Genomic DNA, 20,790 nt, shown 5'->3' with positions numbered 1-20,790 from the left:
TGGACTCCTCACCATGAGAATGTCATTGAATTCTGAAATAGCAAAGTCGGTATTCCTTAAGAGGCGTGGCACACTTTATTTTTGATGGCTACATAGGCTTCAGCTGTGTTTTCCCCTTTATGGGGGACCCCAACTAGTACCGCCACGTAAGGTGAGCATTTAGGGGGCAGACGCAAGGGTGCCTGGCTGTGCATAGGGCCATAACCAGGAACATTCTCACTAATGCCAAAAGTGTTTGAAGAGGAAGAAGAGTTTTCCCATCTATGCCCCGTGTGCAAGTTAGCCCGCTTAGACAAATTTCCTGCCTCCCTCTCTAAGTTCGATTTATTCGCCAAAGCTTTATTGTCATTATTTAGCTAATTACTGCTCTGTTGCAGCTCCTCCAGGCCCCCCTGGCATCTACATTGCTATCAATACCTACAGATGTTGTTAAAGGTGCTCGGGGGAGGAATAAACTGATGGTGCCATGGAAATAGGAGCCTTAATAATAGATACTATCTTACACAGGGAAATTAAATCCTGTATAACCCTTCCAATACGCCAGTTCTTTCCAAAGCTGGTGCAAATACATTGGCAATTGCTTTCTTCAACAGTTGCACCATACACCCGAAACTTGATTTGTACCCAGCACTAGTTATTGCCATTGTGAGAACCGTGTTTTAAAACAAACATCCCTGGTCTGATTGGCAAAGCTAGTTCCCGGATTATAAGGTTCCTTAACCACTATACCAGTTCTCAACCGCCTCTTTCTTTTCGGCTGTGGCTCACCCATTCTGTAATTTAGCCCAGTCTTGGATATAAGCTGTGGTGAAGGAGTGACTGGTTCACAATCTGCCTGCCCTACCGACTCCGAACGAGAAGGCTCGAAGTGTTGCATGATTGATTTATCCACCATGGGGGGGATTAACTGTTTCAGCTGCTGGTGAGGTTGAGCGTGGAAGAACTACACCAATATTATCCCCCATCTCAAGCGACAGACATCTCTCTGCCAATTCAGTCTCCTTCAATACAACACCAACAGCCCAGGCTAGAAAGGAGTCTCAAGAGGTACCTTGTGTGGGGGGATTAACAATATGGTCTTTGCCTGAAGCTGTCTTCCATTTGCTCATGGCCTTATTTTAAACCCCAAAATGGCCCCAAAATGCAAAAAGACAAACCTACTTTAACTAATTTGAGCAAATAAAAAAGCTAAAGGGGGTTGCCCGGCTTCTTTGGGCTCTGACGAGCCTGCCCTTGGCCCGCGCAGCGGAGGAAGTCTCACAAATATGTGCCGGCTGGCAAGGTCTGAGGCAGTAAGTGGCTCCTCCCACAAGAAGTTATTGGTCCTGGAGTCCTTGGCACTGGTTTCATGTCCCTGTCATCCACAAAGCAGTTGCTTTCTTGAAAATAGGCTACGTATCTTTGTTTATTGAAGTCAGCACCCTATTTTGCAGATGAACAGCCAACACGTGCTTCACTCCTTGTTGTCACGTAGGCCTGGTGCTATTTCAGGGAAATATACCAAACATGCAGAGCTTTAACTTTTTCCAGGCCCTTGAAAGGAATACAATAGCCAGTCAATGTTTCTTTGTATTTCTGGTCATTATATTTCTGTTTATTCTAATGTAACTTCAGCACTAAAAGGACTTCCAGGGAAAATGTAAAGGGGGTGGGCCAGCCTCTCTGGTGGTGCACAGGCCTGCCCTTGGCCTAGGCTATGTCCAGGTACAGCCTGCGCAGTGGGAGTGCAGAGAGTACTTTGTAATACATTATGGAGACCTGCCCTTTTATTGCATTGAGTCAGCTGGGGCGCCTCCTGGAACTAGAAATGGTGGGACATTCAGTCTCCTCAGATCACTGGTGTATGTAGGGGCGTGAAACCCCCTTGTTGCCTACAGAAGTGGTCTTGGTCTATATAGATGTGCAATATCAATTACAATAAACACAGGCAAATATCCAAATATGTGAATGACTATACATAGATATGCAATATCAATTGAAAGACAATGTTGTGTATGCCTGAAAGGGTAAGAAGGAACTGAACATAAAAATCAAATATCATATCAGAACATACAAAACAACTGAGCCCTATATTGCCTTCCCTACATGTTATCCCGCCCACCTTCCCAGTCCAGCAGTACTCCACTATAACAGCCCAGTGATGGAGTCCCCCCCGATAATGTACAATTCAGATTTCAAGACATTAATATGTGACAACAGAGCATTCATTGCCCCGTGAGGTTACATTTCCCATCCCTGGCATGTGTATCAGACCCAATTGAGAGCTCTGCCGAATCCCAACGGACCACATCTGTCTGCGCCTTGAGACCCTCCGGGTGATAAGCCGCATTTTATAAATGTCCGATTGATTGTCTGCCATGCCAAAATAGGGGGCGCGTATGACGCCTTCCAGGACGTAGCCATACAGCGTTTCACTAGAACAAGTGTCAAACCCTGAAAGCACGTCAGTTGTTTAGTTTACTGTCAACCCAAAAACATTGATCCACTTAAAGCATCAGTACAGGATATTGTATGTTATTTGCTTTACCTACAAAAAACAATTTTGCATATTCATCTATTAAAATTCATTTAACAGCAATATCAGCCTACCTCCAAAACAACAGCATACTTCTCTGTTCAGAATTCCTGTTATAAAAGCTTTTATGGAAGGCCTTAAAAGAGTTATTCCACCAGCTCCTGCCTGGAATCTTAACATTGTGCTCACAAGGTTTAAGGGTACACCATTTGAACCCATGCACTCTTGCGTGCTTCAATTTCTCTTATGCGAAGTTGCTTTCTTTATAGCAATTACTTCCTTGAGGAGAGTTAGTGAAATTAAAGCATTCACTTTAGAGTAGCCTTTCTTCCAAATTCACAAACACAAAATAGTACTTAGAACAAACCCAAAATTCCTACCCAAAGTGGTTTCACCATTTCACATCAGTCTGTCAGTGGAATTGCCAGCCTTCTTTCCACAGCATGATTGAGTTACTGAAAGAGCTCTCATGTATTATACAGACAGAACAAAAGATTTCAGAAAATCTAAACAACTTTTTGTGGCTTTTCAACAGCCTCATAAGGGTAATCCTATTTCAAAACAAGGATTGACCAGATGGATAGTAAAGTGTATTTAGAATTGCTATCCTAAAGCTAAAAGGCAACTATTAGCAACTTCTAAAGCACATTCTACTAGAAAGAAAGGAGTTTCAATGGCATAATTAGGAAATATACCAATGGCAGGCATAGGCAAAGCAGCCACATGGTCCACACCACACACCTTTACTAAATACTGCTGTGTAGATCTGCTATCTCGCCAAGCAAATGTTAGTCATGCAGGGCTTAAAACACAATTTCAACTACTCCAACTCCTACAGGCTAGCCACTGCTTATTTTAGAAGGGGACTTCTTTTCAGTCTATGCAAAGCATGTGTATCTGCAGCTCCACATGCCTTCAAACATAAAATGTCACTTACCCAGTGTACATCTGTTCGTGGCATGTAGTGCTGCAGATTCACATGGGCCCGCCCTCCTCCTTGGAAGCCTGTAGCCGTTGTGGTACTTTGTTATGCAAATATGTATATACATTGCATGGACATCTTTTTTTCTTACTATATATATGTACATATACATTTCTTCACTCCTTACTTCACCTTCCTGCTGGAAATCAATCTAACAAAGGAGTTGATGCCCGTGCGCACTATCACTGAGAGGAGGAGTCACTTGATCTTGTGACTCAAAAAAGCTTCTTCAAAGAAAAGCAACTTGTAACACTCCGAGCCCAACACTAGATGGCAGACTTATGCAAAGCATGTGAATCTGCAGCACTCCATGCCATGAACAGATGTACACTGGGTAAGTGACATTTTCCATAAAGTTTTTTTTTTCCTTCCTTTATTTCTTATTGACAGTAAGCTTACAATGCATCAGTGTGTGATCACCATTTTAGATTATTTTTTTGTTCCACTGTGCCATGTCAGTGGAGAGGTGAGAGAGTTGCGTGTGAATCTAGAAACTGTTCAGGCTGCAAAACCATAATTATAAGTAGCTGGCTTCTTTAGCAGCATGAAGCCTGTTCATAGATTAAGTAGCGGTGTTATTCCCCCTGTGAAGGGAGGTTTGAAAAGAGGGCTGATGACAAATATTAAAGTATTGATTGCACTACTGATGTTTCTGTGTATTGTCAAGGTGTGTTCTGATGTCCATTTAGCCACTTTGTAGATATATTCCAAAGATACATTGGCAGCGACCATAGCTTCTTTTTTTCTAGAAGAATGACCTCTTGGTCTTGGCTGAGGTATAGCAATGCTCAATTATTTGTGCTATCCATCTTGTGAAGATGTTCTTGGTTATCCCTGTGTCTACCAGAACTTTTATGGAGTGTACCACAAAAAAGTGTAGATTGTCTGACATTCTTGGCATCTTGTATATATCAGACTATTGCCCTACTTAAATCTAATGTGTGGGGCACTTTCTGCTGCATTAGTTGGATTTTGTAGGTTTGTTCTTATAATGACCTTCTCCTTGTAAATAGTTAGGTAAGGTTCTTATACAATGAATGTTTGTCATTGATTGCCACAGGGAATGCTGTTGTTAGAGTTAAGCCTCATGCATGGGCTCAAGAAGTGGCTTTACGAACTTTGCTAGTACTAGGTTAAGGTTCCATTGATGTGGTGGAAGGTTACGAGGGGAGACGCCTTTTTGCTCTCTTCATTAGTCTTTTGATTAGATGAACAATACAAATTTGTTGGGTTTGTGTGCAATAGCGGGCAAGTGGACTCCTAGTGCTAATGCACTTTCTAGTAAAAGGTCTATGTGCCTGCCTAGTTATTTTAGTTGTTTTTTTGCTGTAAGCCCCAGATGAATTAATTTCATTATTTCAGGAGCCCAGTCATTAATTGTAATCATTAATCCTGGGTTTGGGTGAAAATCTTTCTTCCATATGCTGTCAGTGTATCCTTGTGTACTGGAATCTTGACACAATTCCCCTGAGCTCTCTCCACTATGTTTGAGAACCTTTGCTTAGCATGGCCTCCTCAGGGTCACTAGGATGTTTGCCACCACCCCTTAAACCATAGATTAAGTAGTGTTTTGTCTACATGAAACAGATGTTGGTCACTGACCCACCTAATATCTGTCTTTGATGCTTTGCACCAAACATGACTCAAAAGCCTGCGACAGATGCTCCATGAGGCACCTGAAGGCCCTCAGGTAGCTTGAGCCAGTGTCCACATTGCTGAACATAATCTATGTAAGTGGTATTTCTGTAGCATGAACCTAACCAAAAGGCAGCTGAGCGAGGCCAGTTCCGTTTGAGGCCTAGAATCTGTTACTGTCACTGTTCTCATGTGAGTCCAAAACAAACTCAAAAAGACAAATCTCCATGCAGGCATAAGAAGGACAATCAGGGCTCAACCACTCCAGAGATAAGTCATGTAGTCAACAGTAGAGAGCTCAAGCTCTGGCATGAGTTGTTGGACTCTGACCCAGTTCTGAGATAGGAGCCATTGTGGTCCCTAATTTTCTGCGCTATTGTCCGATCCGCAGCAGATGGAATCTTTTAGGAAGCACTTTCTACTGTTCAGGCTTTAGCAAGCGAGATGAACACTAATGTCTTCATTGGTCCACTTGATAGAGTCTCTATGAATGTTAATGCTGTATGCAAAATAGTTGTTTCTTCTGCTAATTTGGCCCTATGTTCCCTAAATCTGGGTTGTTTCTTGGGGGCACTGCAAGCAAGATGGTGCACCCTCTCCCGGACTATTTCAGGGCTCCATTTGTGCAAACTGTCCATGAAAGACAGGATGCTGCCACATACATCTTTTGAGCCGGCCTGGAATCTGCAGACTGTTAGTATTTTTATGAGACTACATGCTTTGATGAAGGTTACTGAGCTTTCTGGATATTTCCAGTTATTGCTGAAGGCTCTGCCCTTTGGCAGAATCGGACTCTTTCGAAAGAAGGCAGGTTTAGCGTTTGTAGGAAGTTGGCTCTGTATGCACTATTTCAAAGTAAGGAATAGTATGCACAGAGTCCAAGGGTTCCCCTTAGAGGTAAGATAGTGGCAAAAAGAGATAATACTAATGCTCTATTTTGTGGTAGTGTGGTCGAGCAGTAGGCTTATCAAAGGAGTAGTGTTAAGCATTTGTTGTACATACACACAGGCAATAAATGGGGAACACACACTCAGAGACAATTCCAGGCCAATAGGTTTTTGTATAGAAAATAAATATTTTCTTAGTTTATTTTAAGAACCACAGGTTCAAATTCTACATGTAATATCTCATTTGAAAGGTATTGCAGGTAAGTACTTTAGGAACTTTGAATAATCACAATAGCATATATACTTTTTACATAAAACACATATAGCTATTTTAAAAGTGGACAAAAGTGCAATTTTCACAGTTCCTAGGGGAGGTAAGTTATTGTTAGTTCTTGCAGGTAAGTAAACCACCTATGGGGTTCAAATTGGGGTCCAAGGTAGCCCACCGTTGGGGGTTCAGAGCAACCCCAAAGTCACCACACCAGCAGCTCAGGGCCGGTCAGGTGCAGAGTTCAAAGTGGTGCCCAAAACGCATAGGCTTCAATGGAGAAGGGGGGTGCCCCGGTTTCAGTCTGCCAGCAGGTAAGTACCCGCGTCTTCAGAGGGCAGACCAGGGGGGTTTTGTAGGGCACTGGGGGGGGGGGGGACACAAGTCTACACAGAAAGTACACCCTCAGCAGCGCGGGGGCGGCCGGGTGCAGTGTGCAAACAGGCGTCGGGTTTGTAATAGGAATCAATGGGAGACCAAGGGGTCTCTTCAGCGGTGCAGGCAGGCAAGGGGGGGGGGGGCTCCTCGGGGTAGCCACCACCTGGGCAAGGGAGAGGGCCTCCTGGGGGTCACTCCTGCACTGGAATTCCGATCCTTCAGGTCCTGGGGCTGCGGGTGCAGGGTCTTTTCCAGGCTTCAGGATCTGGGAGTCAGGCAGTCGCGGTCAGGGGGAGCCTCGTGATTCCCTCTGCAGGCGTCGCTGTGGGGGCTCAGGGGGGACAACTTTGGTTACTCACAGTCTTGGAGTCGCCTGGGGGTCCTCCCTGTAGCGTTGTTTCTTCACCAGTCGAGTCGGGGTCGCCGGGTGCAGTGTTGCAAGTCTCACGCTTCTGGCGGGAATTGCACGGGTCTTTAAAGTTGCTCCTCTGGAAACAAAGTTGCAGTCTTTGTTGAACAGGGCCGCTGTTCTCAGGAGTTTCTTGGTCCTTGTAGAGCAGGGCAGTCCTCTGAGGATTCAGAGGTCGCTGGTCCTGGGGAAAGCGTCGCTGGAGCAGTTTTCTTCCGAAGGGGGGAGACAGGCCGGTAGAGCTGGGGCCAAAGCAGTTGGTGTCTCCGTCTTCTCTGAAGGGTTTTTCAGCTCAGCAGTCCTCTTCTTCTTTAGGTTGCAGGAATCTAAGTTCCTCGGTTCAGGGGAGCCCTTAAATACTAAATTTAAGGGCGTGTTTAGGTCTGGGGGGTTAGTAGCCAATGGCTACTAGCCCTGAGGGTGGGTACACCCTCTTTGTGCCTCCTCCCAAGGGGAGGGGGTCACATTCCTATCCCTATTGGGGGAATCCTCCATCTGCAAGATGGAGGATTTCTAAAAGTTAGTCACCTCAGCTCAGGACACCTTAGGGGCTGTCCTGACTGGCCAGTGACTTCTCCTTGTTATTCTCATTATTTCCACTGGCCTGGCCGCCAAAAGTGGGACCGTGGCCGGAGGGGGCGGGCAACTCCACTAGCTGGAGTGCCCTGTGGTGCTGGAACAAAGGGGGTGAGCCTTTGAGGCTCACCGCCAGGTGTTACAGCTCCTGCCTGGGGGAGGTGATAGCATCTCCACCCAGTACAGGCTTTGTTACTAGCCACAGAGTGACAAAGGCACTCCCCCCATGTGGCCAGCAACATGTCTCGAGTGTGGCAGGCTGCTAAAACCAGTCAACCTACACTGGTAGTTGGTTAAGGTTTCAGGGGGCACCTCTAAGGTGCCCTCTGGGGTGTATTTTACAATAAAATGTACACTGGCATCAGTGTGCATTTATTGTGCTGAGAAGTTTGATACCAAACTTTCCAGTTTTCAGTATAGCCATTATGGTGCTGTGGAGTTCGTGTTTGACAGACTCCCAGACCATATACTCTTATGGCTACCCTGCACTTACAATGTCTAAGGTTTTGCTTAGACACTGTAGGGGCACAGTGCTCATGCACTGGTGCCCTCACCTATGGTATAGTGCACCCTGCCTTAGGGCTGTAAGGCCTGCTAGAGGGGTGACTTATCTATACTGCATAGGCAGTGCGAGGTTGGCATGGCACCCTGAGGGGAGTGCCATGTCGACTTACTCGTTTGGTCCTCACCAGCACACACAAGCTGGCAAGCAGTGTGTCTGTGCTGAGTGAGGGGTCCCCAGGGTGGCATAAGCTATGCTGCAGCCCTTAGAGACCTTCCCTGGCATCAGGGCCCTTGGTACCAGGGGTACCAGTTACAAGGGACTTACCTGGATGCCAGGGTGTGCCAATTGTGAAAACAAAAGTACAGGTTAGGGAAAGAACACTGGTGCTGGGGCCTGGTTAGCAGGCCTCTGCACACTTTCAATTCAAAACATAGCATCAGCAAAGGCAAAAAGTCAGGGGGTAACCATGCCAAGGAGGCATTTCCTTACAGCGTTTGAATGCTTCAACAATAGCCAGGTTATGGCCTGCTCCGTGGGATTACTTCTATGTATTCATCAGTTCAGTCAGCAATACTGAAAATTCTGGGGTATTCGGAGGATCTTGCCTACTGAGAAGTAGCCCTCACAACCTGTCCAGCCTCTTCATAGCTGCAGAGGGAGAGGTGGTGGCAGAGGCTGTGGCCACCAGCAGATGCAGCCGCCCTCTTCCTCGCTCCACTCCCCTTTGAGTCCTTGGTGCCAGCAGGGGACGGGGTCCAATTTCTTCTGCTTGGCTGGTGCACACTTCAAAACAATGGGCCTTTCAGATTGTCCACTTTGAGTAAACCTCCCCCCTCTTTTTTGTCCAACCCCCTTCCCCCCACATGGTCTCCGGTTTTTGCTTTTACGTAGGCAGAACATTCTACTATCAAACTCTGAGAATAACAGACACTGCTTACCAAAGTTACAATTGAGTTGGTCCCGGAGGCAGAGATGTGCATAGGCTGCTGTTCCTAGTACTGCATGGTTCCCAAAAAGGACAGCTGTTAGAGACTATTATCGGATCTTGGGTTTCTGAACAATTTTCTCAGAAAAGACCACTCAAAAATGCTGAGATGCGCGCAAGTCATGGCAGCCTTGATTCCCTGAGATTGGATAGCGTCCTTGGGCTAGCATGACGTGTACTTTCATTCATCAATCATGCAGGTGCACAGACATTTTCTCTGGTTTGTGGAGGGGTCGAAACACTTCATGTTCAACACTCTACACTTCAGCTTGACCTCGGCCTCTCTGTGTTTACTGCTGAATCGCTTCAGTCTGAGATCTAATGAAAGCAGTAGTTTATTTACTGTCTACCTTGGGATTTTCCTTCAATAAGCCTAAAGCCTCATCTTCAACGCACGCAAAGTATTCTCTTTATAGTGGCCATCTTTGACACAATGGCTTCGAAGAATCTTTCCCTCTGCAGTGACTCCTGGACATTTAGGCTATAATCTAGATGTTTCGGGCTGGGCCCTGATAGTCCTGAGACCTCATCAACTCTGCTTGTGCATCATATCTGCTGGTATACGAAGCGTGCAGTGGAACCTTTGCCTTCAATCGTCCCAACACTCGGCATCCCACCTGTATTTTGAAGGTGGTAGCCCAAGACCATCAGTGGTGGATGACAGATGCCAACCTGATGTGGCAGACCACTCTGCCTGCCCCATCCAGTGCTCACAGTAGTGAGGAATGTTTATTCTCTGGGTTGGAGCATACACTTGGACGTTGTGGAGATGAGAGGACTGAAATCTCCAGTGGAGCAGATCGCAATGTATATATTTTGGAGCTGCGCTCTATATGTCAAGCCCTAGCAGAACAAAGGTTCCACATCAGTGTCCATCATGCCATCTGGTTGGCTCTGAAAGCCTTTCTTCCAGCCACCAGGGAGAGGTTGGTACAACACAACCATCATGTGGTACTGTAACAAGCAGGGCAGCATATGGGGTCTTGGTTATTGTGCCAGGGTGGCATTACTCTTTAGCGTTCACTGGACCCACATGTAATTTCCCTGGTAGCCACTCATCAGGCTGGGTCTCTGAACACCTCAGGGGGATGAGCTTAGCAGATGCCGCCTGGCAGACCATGAATGCCGTCTTCACAGTTGGGTGGCGCAGGCCATTTTCAACGAGTGGGTCATGCCCTGGCTGAATCCTTTCACCAGCACCAAGAATGCACAGTGTTTAGATGACTAAGCGCTGGAGTTTTCCACCAAGGGCCCACGGAGGATGTATTGGCGCACAGGACATCTGTACACTTTCCCACTGCTGCTGCTTCTGCCTCTGGTTCTAAGGAACATCAGAACAGACTGGCCTAAGCAATGTCTCCAGGCCTGCTTCACCTGAGTATTTGCCCTTCGATCTGTCTCCCTGACCAGGCGGACCTCCTACCTTAGTAGTATGGCAGAGTCCTGCACCCATATCTCGGTAATCTACAGCTTCATGCACAGAGATTGAAAAGTGACAAATGCACAGTTCTAACTTGCCTGCTTAAGTAGTGGTTGTGAATGTTGTGACTAAACCTTTCTCTGGACACTTAAGAGACATTTGTGGCCTTGGGTATTGGCTGCCCCCCCCTGCCTTGTTGCAGCTCCTCCAGGCCCCTCTTACATCTATTTGCTATCAGTACCTACAGATGTTGTTAAAGGTGCTCGGGGTGGCATAAACTGATGGTGCCATGGAAATAGTCTAAATAATAGATACAGTCTTACAAAGGGAGATTAAATCCTGTATAACCCCTTCCAATAAGCCAGTTCTTTCCAAAACGAGTGCAAATGCATCTGCAACTGCTCTCTTCAACAGTGGTACCATACGCCCCCAAACTGGATTTGTGCCCAGCACTATATATCGCCATTGTGGGAACCGAGTTTTAAAACAAACGTTCCAGGTCTGATTGGCAAAACTATTTCCCGGATTATCAGGTTCCTTAAGCACTATACCAGTTCTCAACCTCCTCTTTCTTTTTGGCTGTGGCTCACCCATTGTAAAGAAATGGCTCCCTGTTGCAGTTACCCCCCACTTTTTGCCTGATACTGATGCTGACTTGACTGAGAAGTGTGCTGGGACCCTGCTAACCAGGCCCCAGCACCAGTGTTCTTTCACCTAAAATGTACCATTGTCTCCACAATTGGCACAACCCTGGCAGCAAGGTAAGTCCCTTGTAACTGGTACCCCTCGTACCAAGGGCCCTGTGACCAGGGAAGGTCTCTAATGGCTGCAGCATGTATTATGCCACCCTGGGGACCCCTCACTCAGTACAGACACACTGCTTGCCAGCTTGTGTGTGCTGGTGAGGAGAAAATGACTAAGTCGACATGGCACTCCCCTCAGGGTGCCATGCCAAGCTCACACTGCCTGTGTCATAGGTAAGTCACCACTCTAGCAGGCCTCACAGCCCTAAGGCAGGGTGCACTATACCACAGGTGAGGGCATAGGTGCATGAGCACTATGATCTGATCCCTGAAGACAAAACAGAGGAGGCTAACTACCTGACTGGCATCATCGACACAGCGATGTGATGCACTGGTTTCCAGCAGCTTGCAGGAGCAGCAGTGCTCATGAGACCGTGTTGGCTCAGGTCCACCTCTTTCCATTCTGAAAGACAAGCTAAACTATTTGTTTGGCCCTTTGATGGGAAAAGCTTGTTTGGCAAACTTGGACTATGCCTTGCAAAGTATTAAGACTGATACTGAAATGGCACCCTCACTAGGAGCTCTCTGCAATACAGACATGCTCCTGTCACATCTTTTGGTAGCTCCAGACACTCACAAGCTTTCAGGAGATGTTTCATTCAGTTTTGCAGACAAGGTCGCCAGTATTTGCCCTCCAGATTATCTCGTTCTGACCAAGGTTACTCATCAGTCAGAGGCCATGGCTGTAAAGGCTACATCTAATTGTCAGAGAAAAAGAGGGTGCCTCTCAGTCCCACTCCCAAGATATCCAAAGAGAACCTGGCAGCCTTCCTCCCCTTGCATGCCAAGGGTGGTAGAACTTTCTCTCACTGGTTGCTCCAAATCTGGGTGCACACTGGAATTCTTGGAACAACCTACCAGTCATCCACCCAGAAAAGTACACCATTTGTACATGCAAGAGAACTGCAATACAAGTTCACCATCTCCTTCTTAAAGGAGTGATCAAGAAGGTACCAAACTCCCAAATAAACCTGGGCTTCAGTTCCAGGGTCTTCTTGATCAAGAAGAAAACAGAAGCCTGGTTTCCTGTCCTAAGCCTCAAAGAATTGAACACGTTTTTGAAGAAGAATCCTTACAGAAGTTAATTTTACACAAAGCACTTCTGATGCTTCAGAAAGGCCTGTTCCTTATCTCTCTAGATAATAACTATTTCTTTCTGGTGTGGCTGCACCACCAGACTACAATTCTTAGGGTCAGTTCTATACCAGCAATTTACCAAAAGATTTCCCTCAGAAGAATGGGTCGCAAAACTCACAGCATTGGCAACAAACATTTGTCACAAACATCAGTGCCACTCACGACTTACAAATCCTTGCTTGGCTTAATGTTATCATGTTAATACTAGGGCCTTTCTGGTGACTTCAGATGAGTTTGAGTACAAATGCCCACAGTAACAGGGATCCTGGAACGACACTGAATTGGTGTTCACACTTGAAGCCATCTCTGCTGTGGTGGAGGTTCCCAGATAACCTAAATGCAGGCGTCCCTTTCATCCCCTGCGGGCATGATTATTATGGTAATGGATTACTTCATATCACTCCACTTAAACATCCTGGAGCTGATGGCAACCTCCAAGTAGGGACAGAATGGAGTCTTACTCCTTGTCAGAAGAGTTGCTGTAAATAGGGTGGATACTTTTTTGTGGAACTCCTTTCAGGGTTCCAAAACTACCAGGCAGGCAAACTCAGCCAGACACTGTCATGCTGCCATGATAGAAGCTCCACCAGTCTCTGCTGCAGTATCTCATAAAAAAATGAAGTCCTACAAGTTTAGACCTCCTTGCTACCCTACCAGCAGGCAGTAGCAAGCGGGGTTCAAGGGCCACACTCATGGTTGAGTGGCTTTGCCTAGAATGGTGTGGAAGGCCAAGATAGATGACTGCTCACTGATACTGAGTAGCCCACTTCAGGTAAAGCAACCTGTTGACTGTCATGATATCCACCAGTACAGTTCAAAAACCATTCCACAATAAATGGTTCCTTCATCACAATTTGAAGTCACTCAACCTGGCAGCCTGGTTCGTGGCTGCTTAGAGTTTGTTAATTCTTGATGTTGCTGCGGACTAGAGGGAATTGCCAGCACAAGCCTGGACACCTGGTACAACAAGCACTTATAACACTTAGTGGAAGTGCCTCTGTGTATGATGCTTTCTTAGTTACTGCACCTAGCTCAAGAAGGTCTCAAATACTCCTCCGTTCCGGGTTACTTAGCAACAATTCTGAGATTTCTGAGGACAAACAATGCTGTATCGTTTTCCCCAGAGGATCATCAGTCAATTTATTTGGGGCCTTCTTCGGCTTTTCCATAGATGAGACTCCTCCCATTACCAGGGGAGTTGAGGACAGTACTTGGTCAACTGATGCCTTCTCCCTTTGAGCTGATCCATAGGCCACATCTCGCACCTCTCATAGAAAACAGTGTTCATTTTAGCACTCAACTCAGCGGAGAGCTCCAAGAGTTCACCACACAGGAACCATACTTTGATGTCACAAAGGGTATAGGTACTTTAGTGCCAATTGAACTGTTTTACCAATCTCCCCCTCCATCATACCCCCCCAACTTTCATCTAAACAAACCTGTCATTCTGTGCTTCTTATTTCCATATCCATCGATGTCAAATAAAGTTCCTTAGTCGCTATATGATGAACGTGCGTTTGACCTGTTATATTTCTCATTCAGCCACCCAAGCAGGGGTTTCCCACTCTCAAAAAAATTAATTGGCCATTGGCTGTCAAGATCTTCACACACACAACCCCAGCACAATCGGACACTCCAACCCCGTGCAAATCAATCTAACGATCTGGCACCTGAGGTCCTGGGGTCTGGTTATCTCAACCTCCCTCAAGAGTCATGTCTGTCTTCAAAGAAGGACGCGGACCCACTACGCGAACCTGCTGTGCTACCAAGTGGAAACGGTTTGTCAACTACTGCAGTCCTAAGCACGTCAACCCGCGGTTCAGGGTATTATCCGCTACCTTCTCCACTTACGGATATCAGGTCTAGCGTGCATTGAGTACGCCTACACGGAACCACTATTGCAGCCTACCTTCAGAACAGGGAACAGCACACACACATATTCACAAATCCTAACATGGCTTTTATGGAAGGACTCAAACAAGGTATTTCACCCTGGGTACCACCACGCCCCTGTCTGGAACTAGAACATCCTTCCCACACTCATGGGCCCCTGTTTTCAGCATCTACTTTTGTGCGTATTACAATTCCTTTTGTGGAAGATTGTCTTCCTTGTCGCTATCATATCTTTAAGGTGTGTTTACAAATGACAGGCACTCCTCTTGGAAGAGCCTTTCAAATTCATAATAATGTACTTGTCCTCAAAAGCAACCCTAAATTCCTTCCTAAGGTGGCATCTCCCTTCCATCTCTCAATCAAACCTTAGAGCTCCGGCTCTTTGTCCCACAACCAGAGCCGTGACAGAGCGGGCCCTTCACACACTTGATGTCAGGTTTAACCTTATGTATTAAATCGGCCGGACCAAGCCAATTCGCAAAACTCACACCTTTTTGTTGCCTTCGCCAAACCACACTAAGAACACAATCCATCAAAGGTGGGCAGAGCCAGGTGGATTGCCAAATGTATTCCAAACTTGCTTCATTAAAGTTAAAAGGAATTTGTCTGCCACGTCCAGGCTCATTAGACTTGCATAAAAAGAACCACTATGGCTTTCCTTGGAAAAAATACACACAGCTAACATTTGTAAAGTAGCTACATGGTCCACTCCATACACATCCATCAAACACTACTGTGTTAGATGTCTTGGCATACCAGAACGCAAGAGGCTGTCCTAAGAACTCTAATCCAGTCTTCTACAATGTCCGCTGGCTCTCCACCACTTACAGGAGCATTGCTTTACCGTCTGTGCAGAGCATGTGTATCTTCAGCCACACATGCTGGAAACGTATTGTTACTAACTTTGTGACCACTGTTCTTGGTAGTCGTGCTGTAGATTCACATGCACCGCCCCGCCTCCCAGAAGCCATTTGGTTGCTGCAGATGTGTCTTCTTTTACTTAATCTCTGTATGTAACTTCTTGCATGGTCACTACACTTTCCTGTTTAACACTCCATCTTTACGCTCACCTACTGTGCGGAAAACAGTCTTAACAATTGAGGCGATACCCATACACATTAACAACCAAGGAAGGAGTCACTATACCATGTCACTCGAAAGAATTATTTGAAGAAAAACAAGTTACAAATGTCCAAGCCCAACACCAGAAAGCAGAAGTATGCAGAACATGTGAATCTAAAGCACCACCTGACGCAAGCATCTGCTTACAAGGCATTGGCACCTTTCACAGTTTCACATGTACATTTTATCCTCCATGTTCATGAGGCCACTGCGCACAGGTATGAAACATCAGGCAAGACGAGCTTCTGAGAAGGAGTTGGAATACCCAGCTCAACCGGATTGTCTAGACTTCAAGTCATATACAGAGGTGAAAGAGCTAGTATATGAAACATTTCATTTGTTTTCAGTATCAGATACTGCAGCGTTAAAACTGAACTGCTGAGCATTCCTGCCCTGACGTCAGTAAACAGTTCAAGCATGTGAATCTATGAACGATACCAGGGCTCACAGCTGTGGTTACAGGGAAGTAGGTTGTGAGTGTGTTCTCTGTTGGCGGCATAGTACTAGATGTGCTGATTGAATACACACAAGTACAAAACTGAAAATATAACATTCATTTTACTGTCTCCCATTCACAGGACTCACTTCCAGAGAAGTTGGCCATGCATGAGAAGAAAATGGAGGAGTTTAATGCTTTTGTGGAATCCTTGCAGTAAAGTGGTGGTCTTCTCAATTGTGTATATTTCTCATTTGTGGGGGCATGGAAGCCGCATGGCCTGTCCTCTTGGCTCTTAAATCCACCTTGTGCAGATCAGTAGACTGGCCGGACCAGCATTACTGCTTTGCTGGCCTCTCTCATCTGCTGTTGCCCAAGAGCACCCTCAGTTCACAGAGGGCATACAGCGCTTTCTTTGGATTCCCAACTATTACTTCGCTCACAGCTCCTTGTAGGCGTTCTTGCACTTCTCTAGTGCCGAAAGATTTGCATTGCAAAGTACCTTCACTTTTCATGGTTTGGTAAATGGCTCATCAGCAGATGTGTTTAACACTGTCCAAAGGTGGGCTCTTATGATGGTGGGTGACTAACTTGAGGACACCATGCTGAATTGCACCGTGGAAGATCAGTGCAGACTCGGATGGAGATCGCTGGGGTCTTCTGCTACAGAGATGCGTTCGGGGGTCCACCATCGTGGGGTCTGCATGCATGATCTACAAGCACTATGTAGCGTACACCAAGCAAAGTCTTGCTCACTAACATTCAGGTTTGTGTGCATCGCCCTTGTGGCTCTCGTTTTAAAGTGCCATGAGCGAGCCATAACTATCCGCTTTCCTTCTGCATCTTTGTGTTAATTCAATAGGTCTCATTGTGCCATCCTCTCTTTGGATTCCTGCGTTTGTTGTCTGACTTCTAACCACGCGCAGCCACCATCCCCGGCTAGAAAATGTCTTCTGTGAGTCCTTCCTTTCTGGGTTCATGTTCCTCTTCTTTCCTATAGAATTGCTGCTTTATTCACAATTAAAATTCACAAATGAAAGTATTTATTAGCAGGAAAGAAATGGTGATGTACCTAGTTGCTTTACTGTCATGTCCATTTTGTGATATTGTGCACAAGTTGTGCTGAAATCTTTTGTTCTTGATGTAGTTGGTAATTTGTGCCTGTTCACTGTAAATAAAACAGACATTGCAGGAAAACACTACGAAGGAGCAGAAGTTGCAATGTTTGTGAGTCTGAAGATATTGCGAGTGTGAGGTGCCACTCAGCGCCCTGGATCTCCTGAAGATTTGTGCACATTACCTGGATATGTGTTTCGAACACAATTTAAAATGGGTATTGTGGCAAATGTAAAAAATCTGAACTTTTTATCCAAAATGCACTTTTATGTCGGAAATAATAAAGTTTTCCTTTAAACTGTGTGATGTACTGTTCCACTGTGCTCCTTTTTAAAACTTGCCCATTCTTAAGGTTGCTATGGTGGAAACGGGAAGCAACTAAAAAAAACAACAACAAAAACGCCACTGGTCTGAAGGGTTGTCACCAAGGTTTGTTGTAACCAAGTTAATGTTTTCCCCTTGCCTGCAGTTTTCTCATCTAAGAAGTTTTCTCTCCAAGTCTTAAGATGGATCCAAATAGTTTTTAGATTGTTGCCTACCACATAATACAGCTGTCAGTTTGCTGAAGACATCTTGGGGACATTCATAAAAAAATGACCTAGGAATGAATTCGCCCCGTAGCTTACCATTGGCTTTGTGGTCTGTAACTCATATTTTTGGGATTTCTGTTTGCTGGATTTATTTGCTTTAGACTGTCCAGCATGGGTTAGTCCCTCCTGTTGCCCAATCCTTGTTTACTGTATTCTTCCCCAAACTCGCTTTCTGTAAACAGGCATTTAAATTTGTTCTTACCTTGTCGCATTTGCTGTGCGTTAAGAGACAGAGGTCCAATGTCAAGCTTTCTCTGCCAGGAAGGTTGTTGTTTCATTTTCTTTCTGACTTAATAGTGAGAGAATTTATGTAAGAATCTTGCTGAGTACTGATGCATGACGAGAAGAGATGTTCATTTTTTTTTGTTTTTGTCTAGCACACAACAAAAAACATGAACTCTGCTGATATATCAGAATTAGTATAAATAAAGCCATTTTTTTTTAATTTTGAAGTGTGGTGGAAACAAATATCTGAATATAATCAAAACACATCAATACACTAGTTGATGACATTTCTACACATTATCGTTTTTGTGTAGTAAAACCGTATTTCGGTGCAAATGTAATGGTCATTTCAATTGAAACGTGTCTGTGTAATGGCAGTGCGCGACCACACCATGCATACTCCACACTATGCTCCACTTGTCGCGTAGGCTCTCATTATCCTAATGAAACTACTGGATTTTTAGCGGCAAGAGCGTTCACAGTGTGGCTAAGTCTTACCCACGGTGGAGGATACTTGTCACTCTAAATCCGGGTTTTGCTCTGGCTAACTAGCAGTGCCCCATCTCTCCCAAATGGAAGAGACAATTGGGCAGCCGAGTGCATGACATCTTAGCACTTCCCAGGGAAGTCGTGGTCACTCAGGTCACAACCAGTTCTCTCATACACAGTACGGTCTCATATATAAATGACAAAAGCAATTTAGGTTTTAAAGATTGGTTTAATAAAACTGCATTTTAGATAGCAAAGTGTGAGCTGCAATAACCAGAACTACACAACACAGTACGATTAAAATAGTAATGATGAGAGTGAAGCACAAGAATAAGGCTATCATAGTACCACTAGATTATTTTCTCTCTAAGTTATATTTCGAGCACAGCATGTGAAGCTCTAAGCCTGCCTTTCAGGTTCCCCCGGGAGGACCTCAACCCTCATACCTGAGCAAAGGCCTATAATCTGCATCAGCATCTGTAACGGGGCATTCAGCATCTAGTTGTAGGTTCCTGGCCGGAATCTCCCTCTTGACGTATACTAGGACTAGGCAGTGTTTTTATAACTAACACGCAGATGTTCTAAGAAAATGTCCTTACGTAAGGATGTGTATCTTCTACGAATACTGGAGACTAAACTTCTACCATGTTTACCGGCAATGTACCAGACCATAGCCTTGACTGAAGCACAGAGCATTAATGCATTATTTGAGAACACAGTGCTGAACTAAGCTAAACAGTGTGATAGAAGAAATTAAAACAAGACCGTAAAACTGGTTATTGTAAAATAACAGTGCGAAGCTGAATAAAATATATCTAGGGCAAAGTGCACAGCAGCCTAGTGTATTAAACTAACGTGCATGAAGCTATATTCAAAATGGCTACACTACACACACTGTCCTTCCACTGTGTGCCACGTCCCTCCACTCTGCGACACTCCACTGTACGACATGCTGCTCCACTCTACGCCCCTCCGCTGTGAGACATGCCACACCACTCAACTCAACGCCACCCCAGTCTGTGCCACTCATTCCATGACACAGCACGCCACTCCACGCCCCTCCACTCCACACTACTTAGGCCACTCCAATCTATCCCACTTCACTCCAGTGTACCCCAGTCTAACCCACCCCACTACAATCTACTCCAGTCTACTACACTCCAATCTACTCGTCTGCCCCTATTTATTTGTCCCAATCTACCCCACAACTTTCCAATTTACTCTACTTCAGTCTACCTCGTTATAATCCAGTCTACCCCACTCCAACCGCACCTACCCCGATCCACTCCAGTACAATCCAGTCTACCCCACCCCACCACAGTCTACCCACTCCGCCCCACTCTAATCTACCCGACTCCACTTCACACCAAACTGCTCCAGTCTAATCTACCCCACTCCACTCAGTATAACACAATCAGCCCCACCCGCTCCATTCATCCTCTCCACCTCAATCTACTGCACTCCACTCAAGTCTATCACACTCTGATCCTAGCTGCCCCAGTCTACTCCAGTGTACCCCACTCCAATGTACCCCTGTCCAACCCACTCCACTTAACTTGAATCCAATTCAATCTACCGCACTCAGTCTACTCCACTCCAATTTGACCCCACTCCAATTTACCCCAATCCACTCTACCCCTTTCCAATCTACTATATTCCACTCAAACCTACCCCACTCCAATCTACCCCACCCCACTCCACCCCAATCTACCCTACTCCAATCTAACCCTCCCAAATCTACTCCTCCCCAATCTGCCCCTATCTACCTCACTTCAGTCCACTCTAACACACTCATTTCTACATATTTAATTTAAAACTCCCCCACTATAATCTACAATATTCCACTCCAGTTTACCCCACCCAATCTACCCTCCTCCAGTCTAACCCTCCCAAATCTACTGCACTTCAATCTACCCCTATCTACTTCAATCCACTCCAATCTAACCCAGTTCACCCCACTCCACTCCAATGTAGCCCACCCCACTCCAATCCTATCTAACCTACTCCAAACTACCCCACCCCAATTATCCCTCTTCAATCTACTCCACTCAAATTGACCCTACTCCATTCAAATTTACTCTACTCTAAACCTCCCAATCTACCTCCCTACCCTAATCTGCTGCTCCACACTTTGTCTAGTCTGCCCCACTCTTCCCCACTCTCACTCAACTCTATCCAACTCCACTTCCCCCATCCACTCCAGTCTACCCCACTCAAATCCAATCTACCCCACTCCAGTTCTCTCTAATCTACCATATGTCACTCAAATCTTCCTGACTCCAGTCCAATCTAACCCACTCCACCTACTCGTCTACCTTACCCCACTCCACCGCAAACTATCCAACTCCAATCTACCCTCTCCACTCCGCCACACTCCCACCTACCCTGCTCCAATTTACTCCAATCTACTGTACTCCGA

At 45.7% G+C, this 20,790-nt stretch overlaps 1 protein-coding gene across 8 annotated transcripts in view; it reads left to right on the top strand.

The window, feature by feature from the left end:
- The window catches only part of LOC138281254 (autophagy-related protein 13-like), a 363,183-nt gene extending 345,813 nt beyond the window's left edge, over positions 1-17,370 (top strand). For all 8 annotated transcript variants that reach the window (XM_069219574.1, XM_069219575.1, XM_069219579.1 and 5 more), the window contains one exon: positions 16,094-17,370. In XM_069219574.1, coding sequence (XP_069075675.1) covers positions 16,094-16,171 — 78 coding nt within the window. In that variant the 3' untranslated portion in view covers positions 16,172-17,370. The remainder of the gene's footprint in view (positions 1-16,093) is intronic.
- The last annotated feature ends 3,420 nt before the right edge of the window (positions 17,371-20,790 follow it).

This window comes from Pleurodeles waltl, unplaced genomic scaffold (genome assembly GCF_031143425.1).
Source record: "Pleurodeles waltl isolate 20211129_DDA unplaced genomic scaffold, aPleWal1.hap1.20221129 scaffold_84, whole genome shotgun sequence".
In the NCBI taxonomy this organism is placed as follows: Eukaryota; Metazoa; Chordata; class Amphibia; order Caudata; family Salamandridae; genus Pleurodeles; species Pleurodeles waltl.
This window is presented reverse-complemented; position numbering and strand designations above follow the sequence as displayed.